Source organism: Zosterops lateralis (genome assembly GCF_965231275.1).
Source record: "Zosterops lateralis genome assembly, chromosome: 8".
Classification (NCBI taxonomy): domain Eukaryota; kingdom Metazoa; phylum Chordata; class Aves; order Passeriformes; family Zosteropidae; genus Zosterops; species Zosterops lateralis.
In genome coordinates, this window is record NC_139768.1 from 10,603,391 (window position 1) to 10,622,493 (window position 19,103).

A 19,103-nucleotide genomic window follows, 5' to 3' on the forward strand; every position below is an offset into this window, starting at 1 on the left:
CATTTCCCACAGTGAAACTACACCTGGATAACTAGCAAAGGGAGTTAAATCCATTCCCAGTAAAAAACAAACACTCCCTTCCCCTCCTCCCCCCCCAAAAAAAACCCAAACCACAAAAAACCCAAACCAAATAAACAATCCCCCTCGCCCTGTGTGCTCTTAAACTGGGTGTAAGGCTTAAGTGTTACACCATAGGCAATACATCCTTGTCATATCTCCTCCTCCTTGTGAAGTTCAAAAAGCCCAGAGCAAGCAGGTTCTCACTGATAGCACACTAATTATCCCTAAAACACTTCAGACAAACACAGAGGGGGCTTTGCCTGTGAACCCTCTCTCACAGGTGTTTGACAGCAGGCCAGCTGCAACTTCAGACTGGTTACTGGTGCACTCATAAACACTCCTGAGAGCAGTTTCTCAGTTATATTCTTGTTTGGATCCTTGACCAGCACATCACCAGCTGTGCCTCCCTTTCCCCCACACACTTTTTGTGGGCCTTGTAAGAAGGACTTGTGTTTTAATTTTCTTACCTTTGCTTCCCAGAATTACTTCCACATGGTATTTCTAAGTCACTGTACTCTACTGAGCAGTTAAGGTACAGTGCTGACAGGTACCTCAAAAATGTGAGTGGTGCTGCCTTACAGGACTGTCAGTATCACAGAACAGAGTCACAGAATCATTAGGGTTGGAAAAGACCTCCAAGTCCAACCTTTAACTGAATGTCACAATGTCAACTAAACCACAGCATTAAGTGCCATATCCAGTCTTTTCTTGAACATTTCCAGGGACAGTGACTTTATCATCTCCCTGGGCAGCACATTCCAAGGCTTGCCAACACTTTCAGTGAATAAATTCTTCCTAATGTCTGCCCTAAACTTCCCCTGGCACAGCTTGAGGTCTTTTCCTCTTGTCTTTATTTCACTCCTGCTAGAATTTAGTGTGTGCTGTGACATCGCCATACATCATGCGTCTTATTTTACCTCATCATGCTAACCTAATAGAGTACTTTATTAGCCTCAGGGATCCCAGACATTGCATAAGTCTTGTGGAGAATTCACTCACTATTATTTATGGCAAATGGGAATACAGCTGTTTCTGGAGCTGACGAAAACTTAACCCATAACAGCAGCAACAGAGCACACGAGATGTAAAACGTCACTGAAGACTTGGTATCTGACTAACTGGCAAGAAATATACAGATAGTACACAGCTGATCATGCTGACAGTTTGATAAGCATATCTCTACGTAACAAAGCTGTACTTGCACCAGAACACTTAAAAATTCCTCCACTAATTACGCATGTCTTAGGACTTTAATACATTATCCTCAAGGCAGAATATTCAATAGCAGAACTCACTCTGGAAGGTGTCAGCAGGAAGTATTCAGAATCTTACCTAATTTGCACTGAAAAATCAACCTGAGGGGATAAAATCATGCCTTATACATTTCTGCCACAATGTGCCATCATGCTACGAAGCCATATTTCTATACCCAAAGGGCAACCTGTATAAAATGCTATATTTCTCTCTCAGGAATACAATGGGTTAAGGAAGACTGCTCAAAACCAGTCAGAGGTTACATTTTAATGATCTGCACTAGCAGAAAGCCCTATTCATGAAACGTCTTAAGTCTCATGCTCCTTTCACAGCAGGCCATACACAACTGCAATTGAAGTTTTAAAAACCATCATTCTTGTTGAAAGCCAGCACATGCATTAAAGACAGCCAGGTGCTACTGATCAGGGATCAAATGCAGATCTTCTCCTGGAATACAAATCCCAGGACAGTAGAACACATGTCTGCTATTGCAGCCCATTTCCAGTCCTACTTTCAACTGCCCACAGCCCCAGAGCACTGAGGGATGGAGACTGTACAACTTGAAGTAGATCAAACACTTCTAATGAAACAAAGGCAGGATCTTGTTTATTTCATGAAGCAGGATCATTACCTGCCTAACGCAAACATAAGCCTTGGGCATTCCATATGCTAGGGGAAAAAAAGAAAACAAAGCAAAAAGCAATTTACAGGCTGCAGGTGCCTCCTGATGCCCTTCAAGATGTTTTAAACCGATAAGGTAAGGTGAGCCAAAACATTCTTAACTATCAGAGAGCCTCATACCCCTCAGGGGATATGCACAAAACTCTGGATGCAGTCCCAAGACCTTCACCTGCAATGAGTCATCACCTTGAGTAGGCAGAAGTGGACTGGTCAAGTTGTAGGGATACAGCACTGGACTGAACACAACATCGTGGAAATCAGTAAGGTTACATGAATTGAGAGCAAAGTTCAGCCCTTTTTCTTCCATATTCTCTTTCATAAGAATTCAGTGATATGATACAGTCATGCATTTAGGGAAAGTACAGATCAGAGAGTCAGTAAGCAGAGAAGCCTTGCTCACAGAAGACTTGAGCTGCTCGATTTTATCTGCACGAGGGAAATGAGGGCCTCTGTTACTCAAGTAACAGTTCATCAACTCGAATCCATTTGTAAAACAAACCTAGAAATACTGGCAGCTGATTGATACTTCTGCTGACACTAAAGGAAGTTATCAAGGTCTGGACAGGCCACAAAAACTGTTTTTTTCAGTTCAATAAATGAATCTCAGTAGAATTAGCAAAGGATTAATCCCAAGTAAGGCAGTTCCTTTTGGAAAATGCCAATTCATTGAATTGCAAAATTTTGAAGATACATATTTTGAAAAATAAGTTTCGCAGGTTCAGACTGGGAGAAGAGGAAAACAGTCACACAGATGCCACTAAGTAGCCCATAAGCACTGGGTCAGTACATTAGCCTGAAACAGTGGAGAGATCTACATCCAAGTGACTTCCCTACACAGTCATCACTGTATGTGTCTATACAGAACATGTTCTGCTCTTATAGAACAGTTTTAAGACCAAAACAAGATTCAAATAGATAAATTTGAACTTGAATGTTTTCAGACTGTTGATTTTGGCATCTGAGACAGCAGCTGTGCATTGTGACTACATAGAGTGTGTTCAATATAGAATATTACAGAATCTTCTGAATTGGAAGGGACCCATAAGGATCACTGAGCCCAGCTTTTAAGTGAATGACCCACATAGGCATCATTAGCATCACCCTCTAACCAACCGAGCAAACATGCAGAAATGTATTCAATTCAATACTGTATTCTGCCTACACAGCACAGTATTGGCTTCACATGCTGGGCAAAGGCGTTGTTAGGGAACTCTTGCTTGCTGATTTGCTCTGAGGGGACACGAATGAACAGAACAGAGTAGCTAGTTTGTTCTGAGAGGATGAACTCACGCTCCAGGGACTCAAGACATGAGCCATTACTGACAGCCAAGAGCTCAAGCACTAGATGAAAGAACCAGCACCATCTAGTGCTCAGCAGAGACGGAGCAAGCAGAGCAGAGAACGTGCCAACACTCTCCGCGCACAGGAGGTCAGGATACACACCTTCGAGGAGACCCAAACTGCACTTGAGCATAAAAAGATACTGCAGCTGGGAAAAGGCAAGCAGATGTACTCGTCATCATGTGAGTGTTGAAAAGTTATAACCTTAAAGGTCTCTACCCAAGATAAAAGATAATAATACAAAACAGTTTCCAGACTATGACTGCAAAGAAAGCATACAATATTATCATTCTGGGCACTCCTTTGGAAAGATAATTTAGGAAATACACTTACTGTTTCTCACCCCTCAATAAATGGAAAAGTCTATCTCATGTTCCAGGAGACAGTTATGTTTTTTAGTGACACACACCTGCATGCTCTCAGCTATGCTCCACACATCTAGAAGTACTAAACACAGATCTGACAGGGCTCTCCACTGCAAAATCAAGACCACCAATCTTCTTGTCCAGGTCAATGCAATGCCATGGACATGGAAACATCCACAGGTCTCTCTTGCTAAGTGTTTCCAGAATGCACTGCTGCAACTACACTGTCTTAGACTTTCTAGTAGGACCCAAATGACTTTATTTTGCTGCCATTTCCCTAGTCAATATAGTGAATGCCAAAATCACAGAAATTTAAATATACCTCACAGATATCAACATCATCACATATTTAGATATGCACAGTCAGTTTTCAGCCATAGATTTCAGGAGAAAATTTAATTACCAATGGCAAACTCAAACTGTTAATTAGAATTGCAATTTGCATTGAATAATGGAGAACATGGAATGATTTTCAATGTATGAATTTCTAATTTCTCCTCCAGGTACTTTTATTACACACCATCTCAACAGGAACTGAGATTAAAAGGCCACCAAAATAGCTTAATTGGTGTCAATCACCTGGGATGCAGAAGTATACCACAGATCAGACTGCTCTGTGGGCATCATCCCACCTATTGGTACAAGACAAACAAGCTGTCATTCCAATTTCTCAACAACACAAACAGACCCCCACAAACAAGTAGATAGCAATTACTGTTCCTGTAAGAATCAGGAGTCCTACCTTCTTATTTTGCCTTTCTTGATTTTCCTTCTTGTTCTATAGCACAACCAAGGCAGTGAAGTAGCTTCTACATAAACCCTGCACAGTTTCTGCACAAGGCATTTTATTTTGCCCCAGCCTAACTTCTGGCATAGTGCAACCACTACTCCATCTTTGAAGGATTCAGTATTCAATGCAAGTCCCTTTTGTAAGGGCAAGTTGCCTATATTGAATTAAGTCTTTATAATTAACTGAAAGATCACACCATAGAGATCTAACTTCTAAAATTTTGAAAATAACCTTTGGTATGTAAATCAAGTATAGGCAGTGATCTGGCTAAGTCTGCAAAAAGACCAAGGTAACAATTAGGAAGAGGACTGAACTGCCTCATTAAAGAGAGGGCTGGTGCTAACTCAACTGGAGCACAAAAAACCCCACGAAGGTGCAGTTTTAATCACCTCAGTTGAATTGACCTGAAGTCCAACTGGTTTGAAGACTTTTTTTTTCCTGTCATAAGAGCTGAAATGAAAGATATGATTAAATACAGGGAAACAGGATCAACCCCTTCAGCAGCTGTTTCCAATGAAAAAATTAAACTCATTATGAAAGTGCACTCTTATTCTCACAGAAAGTCTCAGCTAAGAGCAGTCACTGTTCACCTTGGCAGAAAGAACTGTGGCAAGAAACAGGAGCTAGCTCTCCCTCAGTGATAGGGAGGCATCAAGATGTGTACCATGAGTACCTCCTAACTTCTGAACCTTTTTACCACTCTCCTCCTTGATACTAAAAACCTTACTGTATCAGGAAATTCTCTGTCTGCAGAAGAACTTGAACACCTCATAGTGCTGCAAAACTGGGGAATGAAACTAGGTAGACCACTTGCCACAAGACATTAAAACATTGGTTTCCTAAAAGGTGAGGCTTCAGGAGCACTTAAGTCATCAATATTCCTTAAGACTTTCTCAGAGTTTAACCCTCGTGGCTTCTTACAAGCTGCATTACACCATCCCAAAATGCACTGTAACGCCAGGTCAACACTAAGTCGTTCTGTTGCCCTTAGCAACAACAGATGCTGTCTCTGTTGCCAGATTCAGACTCCTCTCCCTAGCAACATAGATCATTTCCATCCATAAATACCAGCTGCTGTGCAATTATTACCCCAAATGGTACAATGTTTGCACTTGACCTCATAATATCCTCATAGTTTTACAAAAACATGCCCCACCACCTGTTAACGTGCACTGGAGTATCAGAGCAACTTGCATCCACGGCTTACCCCACCATCCCACTTTGAACTTGTAGCTATGATGAAGGAAAGCATGAATGGATTCAAAAAGGTACAGAAATCTACATAGTTTCCCCAAAAAGGAATATAGAGAATATATTTCAGGAAGTCCTGCCACCAGATCTAACACTGGTTTGACTGCAGAACTGTTCTACAGTCTCTCATGTCCCCAGTTAACCCTTCTCCCGGCTGCCCTATACAGCTTAGAAATGAACTTGATGAAACATGAATAATACACAATGCCCATCATTAGTTCTTGTTACTCAGCAGAAAATCAATACATGCTCTGTTACAGCACAGGACATACTGTTACTCTAGTCCCTGCACTCTGAGGGAACAGCTCCCACAGTCAAATTCAACACAGCCTGAAGCAGAGGAAAGGTGGCAAGATCTCAGCAGCAGTTTCACAACAAGGACACTGAATGCCTTAGGTATTAATCACAAAATAGGGTTTTGGAGATAACTGGTACCACAGATTTTGGAACTCTGGACATTTCTCAGGTCTCAGCCTCTTCTCTTTGCCAGATAAGCTGGTATCAGCTGTGGGTACATTTTAGGAATATTACATCCATTCTTAATTTTGTTAGGTAAAGCTCTGGTGCTTACTAGCACAGTAAAACCCCAATCTATACTTAGAGCTATTGAATGTACTTGCATTCACAAAATCCCCAACTTAGCTAAGACAACTTAAAAAAAAATAAATCTTATCATCCCTATAGAAACTGTAGAGTCCTAGCTTATAGTGGGATAAATGGAACACAATTAGGCAGATCATGGCCATACATCCAACACAGGGAAAGATGGAAAGTGATGGGAATTAAAGATCTGGGTCCTGCAAGATCATTTGTACTGCCCTTTTTATCTGGCATCTGTTTCAGAGCTGTTCACTATGTGGGTGTTCTGCAGGCTGGCAACCACGCAGAACATGGTCATTTCAGAACACAAATGCAAAAAGGGAAAAGGCATTTATGCCAAAACCAGCACAGAATAAATGCACTGTGAACAAAATGGGGAACTCTTCAGGCCACATTCTCCAGTGACATCTGTGTCAATCACATTCTGTATTGACTGGCTATTTATAGTGTTTTTCAATACTGACTATCCATGTAGCAACTAAGTTTGCTACAAATGAGATCTAGCTGCATAACTTAGGGAAAACATCCTCATTTTGCAGACAAGTCAGTGGTACACTAAGACTGAATCATTTTTCTAAGGAACAAAGAGAAATGCAATGTCAAAACCCCAAGCTGAACACAAATATCCTGGGATCCAGAACCATGGTAAACAGTGCCATTTTCTTCCACCTTTCTAAATAGTCCCTTTCAACCAACCACATAGTCCTGCTTTACCAACTCACCTGAAGCAACAGCTACCTGCAGTTTGGGACAATTCTTTTGCAGGCTACAGTAACACAGTAATATAAAATACCTGTTAGGCTGGACAAGTAGTACAGAATTACTATTTTGCCATCTGGAATAAGAAGAAACTCAAACCTGCAGGAAACTCCATCAAGCCAGTCTGTGGCTCAGTTGATTATTTCAGATCACTGCCAGAACACATGGGATCATTCAGAAGCACAGCAATCCAAGTACTTTCATGTTGCAGGTCCACAGTCCTTCTGCAACAGTATGGGGCAGATGTGTCACATTCAGACCAGCAATGAATGCAACTTCCTTGGAGATCCTCCACACAGGCAACACTGTGAGCCCAATGTCCTGGTGTTTGTGGGGCCCTGCCTATGAGGGCATGGTGTAGTATAAGGGGGGGGGGGAAAAAGGCATTAACAGATAGTGCACAGTGATAAGTAAGAGGAAAAAAAACTAATCTCTTCTCCTCAAGTAGCTTCCTGTGTGTCAAACAGAATTCTGTGACTAAGGTATTGCAAAACACTGCCTGATGGTGTAGATGAAAAATCTTACAGCACCACCTGCTCTTGCTCTGCCTGATACTCTCTCAAGAGGGATGTGCGAAAATGGCATTTTAAGGCAGCCTAACAGGGTGGTAAGAAAAAGACCCCCAAAGAGTAAAAACACATCTGACTCTGCAGCAATAACATTCAAATACAGGGGCAAGTGTTTGTTTTTAAAATAATTCATTAAAAAACAAGGGGCAGCTTAAAGCTATTACTTTTATCTCCCCTACTGACAGCACCAATGCTGTGGAGAGAGACAATGCTAAGCAGCATGGACAGGTAGACCATGCAGGACAAGCTGGCAGTGAAGTGAAGCATGACTGAGTCAGTGCACTCACACAATTTTTAGCACAATCACATTTATCTGCCTTTTCCTTTCTAAGAATTCAGTCTTCAGGTACTGGGAGACAGATGAACTGGCTCAGTCCCTCCCTCCCAGTAGCACTGCAGCAGTGCAAGAGGTCTTTTCCTCTGTGGATCCTGCCACCTGAAACTACCTCCAAAATACACTGCATTCAAACCCATGCACAGGGATGGTCCTCTCCCAAACACAATCAGAACTAAATCAACTGAATTCAATTGCTCTTATACTGCAACAGGGAACTTAATTCTAAATCTATCCTGGAGATACCAACTCTGTCCACAGCAAGTATTTATACAGAAGCAAAAATGACTTCAAAAGTTTTACATTAATACTACAGTATTAATTAAGTATAGATTTTCTACCTGAAAAAAATTTCAAATGTTCTTCCGTGCTAGGTCATCTATTTTATTAAACCTTTCACCCAAAAGGGAAGTTTTTTGAAGCTTTTTGTCTGCCCTCCCACCCACCTCCCAAAATAGCAAGTATACATGAAAGAAATTGCATCCAGAGACTGCATGTCCCTTTTCCGTAAGTTCTGGGCTGTGTTGTGTGCCTGTTTCTCCTGTAACAACCAGAAAATGCATCCATTTGAGAGACTGCATAACACTCCAAGCAAAGAGCCCTCTCCAAACAGGAAAGTCAAGGAGTATGATGCATCTCAACTACTATAAAATGAAAATGAGGTACCACAGCAGCACTTATATCCAGAACAAAGAACACCATGTAGTCAAGTCCCATTTCTCAGTCTCACTAGATGACCTTACCAGTGTATCAGAGCATTCAGGAGTGATCAATTATCAAGTACAAGTCAATTATCATCAGTGACAACTGATGGGAATTATGTGATGTTACAGTGAAAGCACAAAAACATGCTGCCATACCTGGGGTAATTTCAAAGAGATGTTTCCCTGGTTCATCAGGATTAGGTGGCAGCTCATTCACCTGACTCCCTTGCAGTAGTATCAAACCCTGTAATGGACACAAACATTAGTGAAAAGGGGAAGGTGGCTAAAAGGGGAAGGAAAATATGATAAAATATAGTACAGTAAATTCAAGTCCTGCTCATCTAATGATCCCAACACTCTTCCACAGTTCTGAGCAAGAAAAGATTTGAGCTGGTCATCCACTTGCTTCACTGTCCTTTCTCTCACACTGGACACTGCTGGTTAAAGGTTGTTTCCTCTGGAATAACACCACTCTGAGCATGAAGAACTGATTCTCCTTGGTTTCCATAACTAATTATCCCTTGCAAAAGTTTCATCTCACATTACATCTACTCTTCCTACACCCTTGAATTTCTGGTTGCAGCATACAGTTGAATAAAATGGCTGATTTTCCAGAAATCCTCAGTACATCAAAGTTCCCAGGGAGATACTGGAAGAGAGGAAGAGAGCAGCTAATTCAGGTTTCCAAAACAATGGACTACCTTTTAATCCAAAAGACTACAGCTTCCCTAGAAAAAAAACCTGAGCCTCTTTACTTCCCAAGTTCAAATGCTGCCAGTATTCAGCTTCATTTCCACTTTGAGCCCAAGCATAATTAACACAATGTATTCCAGTTTGGGAATCCTGGTGACAGAGTGTCTTCAAAGAGAACAAAATCCTCTTAATCTATGGAAAAGCTGAAAAAGACATCACAGGAAGATCTTGTCCAGTAACATGAGTGAAACAAGCATTTAATCACTGATATTTTAAAGGGTTTCCAGCTAACATTCTTCAGGATATATACACAATCTGACAGACAAAATACAGTAAGAACTGGGACTCTCAAGAGTTAAGACATGAAGAGAGTAATCAGGAGTTCCCACTCCTGCACTGAAGTGCCCTGGAATGCAAACGGGGTCCAAAGCATCTTCTCTTGGTGAACAGAAAATAGAGTTGTTTCAGTCAGGTTTTTCACACGTATATCTGGTTGATGAGAATGTAGCATACATATTTACTAACCTGGCAACAACCAAATCCAAGACACGCTGGGCCATCATAACACTGGTAATCAAAACAAATTCTAGTTATGCCATTTGGCAGCTTCCAGATACACATAAAATGGAGTAATACAATTAGAGTCTAACGAGACAGACAATCCAGAATTTCAACTAACAGAACACGACTCATCGTAAGACCTTTGCAGTCTTCTCTATAAAACAAGCCAGATGTATTACTTTTCATTGCCACTATTCAGTACAACTTCCATGGCTTTGCTCCTCAGGAATATGTCCTACAAATGCTTTGTTCAACAGTGTCAAGGCTCAGCTCCCATCCCCTGCCCAGTATAAGTGTGAGGTTGTGGAAGGACACTGTGCAGGAGGGCACTTAGCAAAGTCCACGCTGACTGGTTTCTCAAGAATGGTTGTAAGATTTTAAATTGAGGTAAAACAAGTCAACACACCAGGATAAGCCTTCAGCACCTTTACCTGTCAAACCCACTGCCCTGCAATTTGACTCTGAAGTTCACTGAAATTAGAAGATAAACTGAAGACATTCCAGAGATAACAGTAAAAGATAGGAAAGGCAACTTGACAAAAATGCAGATGCATCTGAAATTATTCCAAATTATATTGAAAAGTATTGTATGAAGCATCATCTTTAGAGTCCAGTGGCCAGAACACATTCTAGAAAATTTGCTGGTTTCCAAAGTGCAAAATTCAAGCCCACTGTAGATGCATTAAAACCTTTTATCATGTCAAGTCAATACTGAAGGAAGGGTTAATGAATTAGTTGCACAATGGCTTCTGTTTCCCTGGAAATTGGGGAGAGGTGCATGCTCTCTCCTTTCCTGGGAATAGAAACGAGCCCAAAGCTACTTTAAAAACCCACACATATTGACAGAGTCAGTAGGAGAATCAAAAAATTCTCTGCAGGTCAATCCTCCCTTCCCCCCATCCTCATGGGGACAAAAAACCCCCCAAAACTCTTCAGAAAAGCCACAGCTGCAAGTCCACCCTGTAACCTTTGGTCTCTGATAGAGTGGGCCCTGAAGCTTCAACTGTGATGTGGCACACAAATATACACACCCTTAACAGTATTCAGTCCATTGAGACAACAGAATAATTCCTCTTCCCTCCAGAAAGCCTGTGTGATTCTCCTACCATTAGATTACAGCTCCACTTCCTCAGCAATATTATTAAAGGAAGACTATCTACAGTTTCCTCTAAGAAGCTGAAAGAACAGGTTTTCATAGGCAAGGAAAGTCAGCAATGTAACATCCATGAAGAAAAATATGTTGTTTCAGGTTTCACTTATGAAACATTATGCTATAAATCTCATTTGACTATACCAGGTAAACAACAAGGACACAACTCTCTTCCAGAGTACATATAAATAATCAAGTAGGTGGAAGATCAATGGGGATTTCAGTGAAGCTATTGATTTCATTTTTACACACAACCTTAAAGGCCATACTTAATAAATAAAACAAAAAGATTTAAATTAAGCATGAGTACCTTTAGGGCTGAAGGAAATTAGGGATTAATATCAATAGCAACTAGTGAAAATATTTCCATGGCCTATAAAGATCTCCCTACAACAAAGGGTCTCAGTTGTCTTTCTGAGATGCATGGGCACACCTGTGCCATTGCCCCTTCATTCCAGAGTCCCAAGCAAAAGCTGTCTGTAAGTCCCCAAAGTACATCCCACCTGTGGGATGCATACAGCCCTAGCTGAAGTCAGATGTAAATCCTAATTTGCAACTCTTACAAGAACAGTCAGACATAGTCCTGTATCATTCTATACAAAATGGTTTCCCACAGTGAAAAATGTGCCCAGAAAGGGTCAGGGTTAAAGAAACCCTTTACAATATGACCACCTGAAGCCATTTCTTCCTCATCACGTTCACTGATAGGGTTCAGAAGTGCCCAGCTCTCCCACATGCCCACGTGCATTGCATATAAAGATAAGTTGTCTGGAATGGAAGTGCAAAATCCAGCTGTTGCTGGCAGCATCCTGAGTAATCAAGTTACATCATGAAGCTGAAATCTCTCTAGCCTTTACACAGCAGACTTTCCATAATTATGGACCAAATACATGATCAGGAGAGTGCAAGATATAAGATGGAGTCGACACCCTCATTCATCTAACATATTTTTGTCAGGCCCACAGGGGAATATTAATTTCCATTATCACTCTGCAATGAAATTTATGTGTGACAGTCAAGCAGGCAGCTGCATCAAGCAGTTTAATAATTGTATGTAATGAGCGTGTGGATGGTGATGATACTACACAGGCTGACTGTCACTCTGCAATGCCTGTACTGACTCATCAGGAGCCAGCAGCACAGGGACATTGTCTGGCTCATTCAATTATCTTCCCTCTCTTCAATGACTCTGGTTAAAGGCCTGACAGTCAAAACAATGACTATGTGAATTAGGATGCATAATCTACTACAGCAACCAGGAAAGGCCTTAGCTCAATTGCTCTGAGAGAATTTTACAGGCAATAGAAAAAAATAAGAAATTCTTCATCTCCTCTGTAAGCTTGACCCCATAGCACAACACCCACTCTCTCCTCCCCAACTAAAACACATATGAGAGCCCATTCTCAGCATGGAACAAAACCTACACACCCCACACACTCACAGGCCAGCTCTTAGCAGCTGGTTCACCTCACGGCTAACAATGGATTAGTTGGGAGATAACGAGTCCCAGCTGAGCAAGCAAGGTTAATCACTCCTGCCTCAGTAATCTGCCACTCCATAGCTCTGCTTGTCAAACTCCAGTCTCACAGCTGACCACACTAAGATTTGGAGGTCAAAATGCCTTAGTAGGTAAATAAACACCTTCTAACCTTTTGCCAAGCTCTACCACTTGTCTGGTAGCAGAAAAGCCTCCTTGCAACACCTTGTGCCTTTGAACCTCCTTAAGTGTGTATGGTTTTGGTGAGGACAGAAAACAACTGAAATGAGCTGTCAATCATAGGGTGACTGTGATCACACAGAAGTCACAACCATTAACTCCTACAGTTCTCCAGTCATACCTGAGGTTTAGTTTCCTCTTCATCCTTATAATAGAAGAGCTGATCCCCACGGAGCACAAACCACCGCTGCTGCCAGTTCTTCATGATGCTCCTTTGTTTCTTCAGCCAGCCACACTTGAGCACACGTTCTTGAGGATTTGGAGAAGCTGGTCTGGAGGGAGGCCCAATCTGTTCACCCATCACCAAACTCCTTGACCGGGCTGAAAAGGCAATTACAGAGTCAGTGAAACAAAGAAATAGTAGTAAGAACACACAGAGAGGCTAAATAATTGTTCCACACTTACTTCTCAGATACGCATAGACAGATTTCCTTTTTGAACAGGTACTTGCTTTTCAGGGTGCACATTCAAGTTCATGACAGTCAAACACACAGGAAAAACATCACCTTTTTGGTACTGCTCACCCCAGAGTGTCTAAAGAGACACAAGACCTCCACTGAGGCTTCACTGCTCATACAACTATTCTTTGTGGCAAATTATCACTGCCTTCCAGTCCTACATGGGAATAATGATGTTGCTTTCTCCTAACAGAATATTTGTCCAATGAGGATGTACAAATGTGTGGTGAGGGGGCACAAAAAGAAGATGGAGAGAGTATAAAAAAAATATTCTCACTCCACACACTACCAGTTTGGAGTGATTAGCCAGGGAATCCAGCTGCCATAGGAGAGAGAGAAAAATTAAAAACTGAGGAAGATTAAAAAAGAGAATTGTCAATCAAACTAGCGACTGTGATCCACACAAAAGACAGAGATAACATAGCTATCCAGAAATATTAAAGTCATCTCAGTCTTCAGGGCATTCTGACACTGAAGCAGAAAAACAAAATTAAAAAATAAAAAGACAAAATAGAGGAAAAAACAACATGTAAACCTGAGGAAGGGTTTCAGAAACAGAAAGGCTGTGAGGAAATATTTAAGAAATAGAAAAGTCTATGACCCTTTCTTTCCTCCTCTCTTGAATTAAGAGTACTAAAGCTTGGGGCATTTAGAACTAGTCTGGAGCAGCAGACAGTGATTATATACTGCAGGCAGCAAGCCAGTCCTCCAGAATAGATTGGTTAGGTGACCTCATAGGTCTTTTCCACCTCTACTTCCTTTGGATTTATGAAGTATCTTATAATAGTTATTTAATATTTCATGCCATTTTTCCCTCATTAGTGCTAATATGATTCCGCTCCTTCCCATTTTCTGCATTCAGCCAACTCAAAGCATAAATGATAACTGCCCACTTGGAACAAGGCATGAGTTTACAGGCCAGTACCAGTAAATCTGCATCCCTGATGTCTCACACTAACACTGTGAACTGTTGCAGCTAAAGACCAGGCAAGCTTCTTATCCAGGTATCCCTGACACACTCCAATTCAAACCATCACAAGTAAGGGCAAGGCAACCCTCTGCCTCTCAAGAGTACAGTCCAATTCTGCCTCTTTTGGGGTCAGAGAACTAAATATGGCCTTTATTGGTTTCTGCTCCTGGTGCCCCACCACACAGTGATGAAGCTGCCAGCATTTGCCAAAGAAAGAAAAATAATGTGGATGTTGTGTTGTTTGGGAAATAAATAAGAAAAAAAAATCATCAATTTGCAACATTAAAATTGATCCTATTTCTTCACTTCCATGAAGCAAACTGCAAAATAGAGGCAGATAAGGGACTTAGGTCAGATTTTTAAAGAGCTTCCTCACTGTAATCCAGTGAGGGAAATCACATTTGTGTCTGTGATAAAATCTGCTTTGACCTTCCTCATGACCTGGACATCAGGTCATCGTGTTGTGCTTTATAAGGAGCTATAAAACAGCACATCTACACACTAAACACTTCCATCAGCAGAAGGCAGAACTGAATGGTATCAAAAAGTCTCAGTGACACTATCTCCACTTTTATAGTTTTGTATACTTTCTCCTTCCACTCTGTCTTAAGGATCCACTCACCTCTCCTGTAACCATCCAGTAGGTTCTCATTCTGACCCCAACAACCTTCCAATTTTATAGACAGAAGATGGCATCACTTTGTTAAATTTCAGACTCAATGAAAGCCCTGACATGCAGTTTAGATTTTTTTTCTATATCTCTAAACTGCTAAGCTAAATCCTGCTGCTCTCAACAAAACTGTGAATAACAGGTTTTGTCTTGTAGCTCAATCAAGAGAAATTAGTTTTCAAATTACAACTATTTCATGCTGTGAGAAATTATTTTTTTATTTTGTTTTTAGTTTCACTTCAAAATTAATTAAAAAGCTGAAATATTATAAGAAGTGCTGCTGCAGCATCACAGCTTTTTCAGAATTACTCTTCACTTAATTTATACCTAAAATACATTGCTAAATTTAATGTGAGCTAATATATAGCATTAGCTCTACATTAGGAAAATTTACCAGCAACTTTTGGATTCTCCTAAGTAACCCAGTACTCCTTCATCCTGATTATTTTCACATACCAAAACAATAGTAAAAAAACCCCTTAATACAGAGTTCACTTAAAATCAGGCTTTGATGTATCCAGGCATATTCTCTAAGCTCACTCACTGTAGTCTGAGCTCTCTCAGACAGGTATTTTCCTTCATAATCAAAATAAACATCAAGAACCACTTTCCCCCATGCAGCCAACACCCTCAGGCTTTATCATCAGCCCTTCTGGCAGTGCAGCATCCTCTGGCAGATGGTCACAGAGGTGCCAGAACACCTGGCCCCCTCCCCATCACCACCAGAACGTGGAGGACCCCATTTCACACATGGGCAGTAAGAAAACTCACTGGTCACATTCAAATATCTGTTGCAGAGGCCCATAGGAATTGAGTTGAATAAAACTTCTCTGCCTCATCCCAGGCCATATTTTATAACTATGGCCAAACTGTAATCTGTCCAAATTCCAATCCACATTCATGTTACAAATTATGCCATTACAAAAACAAACATCTCAAAAATCTGCCTTTATCAAAGGCACTAAAATGGTTCTTAGGCCACACCTCGGCTATTAAAGTAACCAATTAGTTTAATGATACCAAAATCCATCTTTCAGTAAGTATCTAAATAATCTCCAGATTGAAGTACCTTAGCACTCTCCAATTTAAGCATGAAAATCCCATCAGCCTCCAGTTTTCCTGACTTGCATGTAGTTATATACAACCTCTGTTACTTTACCTCTTCCTCTAAAAAGAAGTTAGTTTTATTTAACTGGAAACCTACAATCTATATTGACACAGACCTCACAAAAGATATCAAACATCTTGCTTTGAAATGTTACCAAATATGTAACCTTGTATGTTCCCTCAGTTCCCCCTTTGATGCTATTTGTACAGCTCACCTAGTAATTATTTATTTTAGTCAAGAGTTAAAGCTTTCATGCTCAGCCTCTGGAGAATGCAGATCTTTTTCTTATTTTATTTTATGCAGCACCACATCTCAGTCAATTGCTATGATTGTTAATTCTTCATGCTGTTTTAGTTTTCCATTTCCTTAGTTTCTGGTCGTGACTGTAATAGTTAATTTCATTAGGGAGATACTTAGCAACTTCATCTGCAAGTCAACAACACGGATCAGATAGAAATTTTTAGAAAGAGGAATTATTTATGGCTATTAACAGCATTGATGCTTATATTGCATGCTTCATAGAATACAATAATTGCATAGAGGTCAGAAGAAAACTTTTATGGATGAGCACAGCCTGCCTTTAAAGCAGCAGCTATCTCAGATTACTGGGATCAAAATATCTGCTTTGATAATCTGATGCAGTACATCAAGTTCCTGATTCTTAATGGTAGAAATATATTGTTTGTGCTTGTCTATTTAGCAGAATTATGGGATCAGCAGAACATGAGGAAGAAAACAAATCAATAAATCAGAGTCACAACTCAGCAAATACTTTACATGATCTGGAGTTCTGACCCACTAATGTGTTTTCAATAGCACCACACAGGTTGGTTTCACTCTTCACATTATCATTAGTTGATTATGGATTTAGTCATACACCTAAGTTCTAAGCAGAAATCAGAGTAGAAAGGACTCGAACTCTCCTTGGGAAAAGGTTTAAGATTTATTTGCACATTACTGGAATGCCGACCACACACCCACAGCACACTCAGTGAGAAGCAGAAAACAAGGCAACCAGCAGAGCAAGGTACCAACAGACCGGGCAGACCCACAGGTGGCACTAATGAGTCAAGATATTTGGGGATGGTAAATCATTATGTAAGGCAAGAATCATAATTACAGACCTCGAAATTACTCCTGTCACTGGAAGTGACACTGGCATATGGAAGTTCTTCATATCCAGATGAAGATGGGAGGAGGAATATGAGCCAAGGCAGTGAAGAGCCGCTCAACACTCACTGTGCAAATGCCTGAGACTACACTAAATAAACTCCCCTCCAAAAGCCCATACTTGGTTGTCTGGCATCTAACAGCAAAACCAAAGATTATCCTAAGGAGTGGATGGGTAGAATTGGATGGAGCCACACTGCTCTCCTTAGAGAGGGAGAAATTCCTATCCAGAGGGCCATACACCACTACAAGAGCTCCTCTGCAACTCAGACCTGCCCCCAAGCAATATCCACATTCCTGTTTCCTCATCACATCTATTTTCTACCCTGAATATGCACATAATAGAGACAACACCTTCTCTTCCCTATTCATACCATACCCCCCTCCTGAGTTCAATCCTGCCCGGCAATATTATACAACCTCTTCTGCTCTCCTTCTCCCACTCCCAGCTCTGAACTCTGCTAGACATTTGAGCACTCAGTAAGTACTTACTTAAACCAGACATGGAAATCAATCAAGTCAATGCAATTCAATATCAATTAAAGATGTAGTCTTTTGAAATTTCATAGGCAGTTAGCTAAAATCAATATAGTCATTTTAATTGATTTTGGCCAACAAACTGTCCTACAATAAAGACACTTTGCTCTGGTGTTCCTTCAGTCTGATGACAGTGACACTACATATTATTGCTAATATAGTTTTTGTTTAAAGTTCTAGCCACAAAGGGAAGTGGCTTTCCATACTATAAATTATATCCTCAATTGGTTTATTTAATTCAAATTTGGCCTTATAAAAAGGATACACTGGAAATGCAGGTAATATACCTATAGAGAGATACTAAATTTCCTTTCACTGAATTGTAGGCAATAAAATATTTGCCTACAATTATACCTGGTTTAGATTTTTCTGTGTCCATCACAGAACTATATTTGTCTTTGAATTTGATTGCTAAGATACCGGAGTGCTAAGACACCAAGCACAAACAAACCCAAGGTACTTCCTCAGTACAATCTGAGAATTAAGCATCTCAAAACACAATAAGCAAAGAATTAAAGGCAGAATATCTGAAGCAGTTGGTGACAAGATATTTTTTTGCAACTAGAATAACATCAGTTATAAGGAACTGGAAAGGGCTTTTAGTGCACTTAAGACAGAGTAGCAATCTCTACAGAAACAAAAAGGTGCTACACAGCCACATAGCTGCTGACATTTTGTGATCTGGATGACAATTGCCACATTCAGAAACACTGCCATAAGAGGCAGCTTGTGCTTCATCACTTCTACTCGATAAAGCTGCACCTCTCCACTCAGAACATTTTATAGAGCAAAGTGACGTGCTATGTTTACTTCCTTCCCTTGATTTGTTTTTCTTCCCGAGAAAATAAAAATAAGAAAGGAAAAATAAATGGGTCTGGAAACCCTTTTTTTTTCCCCCCCAAGAAACCCTATAACTGCATTACACTGGAAGCAGTTCTGCAACCTTACTGTTCGACCAAAGGAAAAGCAGGGAGACAGCTTTGCCTATGTTTGTCTACTGACTTGTATTTTCTGCATTGGTTGGGAAACCAGACAAATTACCAAACCAGGATAAAAAACCCCAAAACTCAAAGTCTGAAGGAAGGATCTGTTTGTATAACTATTTAATTGTTATTAAGCCCCTGCAAGAAAAACTGCATTCCCAAAGAACAGTTCATAAATCTAAAATCCAACATGAACTAGTAAATTTGCTAGAGTATAAACCAGTGTAATTTCACTGTCAGACTAGGGATGACAGCTGTTAGAAATTGGCTATATTTACAGTCTAAAATATCTTTCAGCCCTTAACTGAAGAGCAGAAACTTTGGTTATACATTACTTAGCTTTAGGTAAGCACATTCTGTTTAAAAACAAAAACAACA

The 19,103-nt window shown here is 40.5% G+C and overlaps 1 protein-coding gene across 3 annotated transcripts in view; it reads right to left on the reverse strand.

The window, feature by feature from the left end:
* The window catches only part of ARHGAP22 (Rho GTPase activating protein 22), a gene marked incomplete at its 5' end in the record, with an annotated part of 121,923 nt that overhangs the window by 93,831 nt on the left and 8,989 nt on the right, over nucleotides 1-19,103 (reverse strand). For all 3 annotated transcript variants that reach the window (XM_083866775.1, XM_083866774.1, XM_083866773.1), the window contains 2 exons: nucleotides 8,865-8,952; nucleotides 12,951-13,150. In XM_083866775.1, the coding sequence (XP_083722901.1) occupies nucleotides 8,865-8,952; nucleotides 12,951-13,150 (288 nt within the window). The remainder of the gene's footprint in view (nucleotides 1-8,864; nucleotides 8,953-12,950; nucleotides 13,151-19,103) is intronic.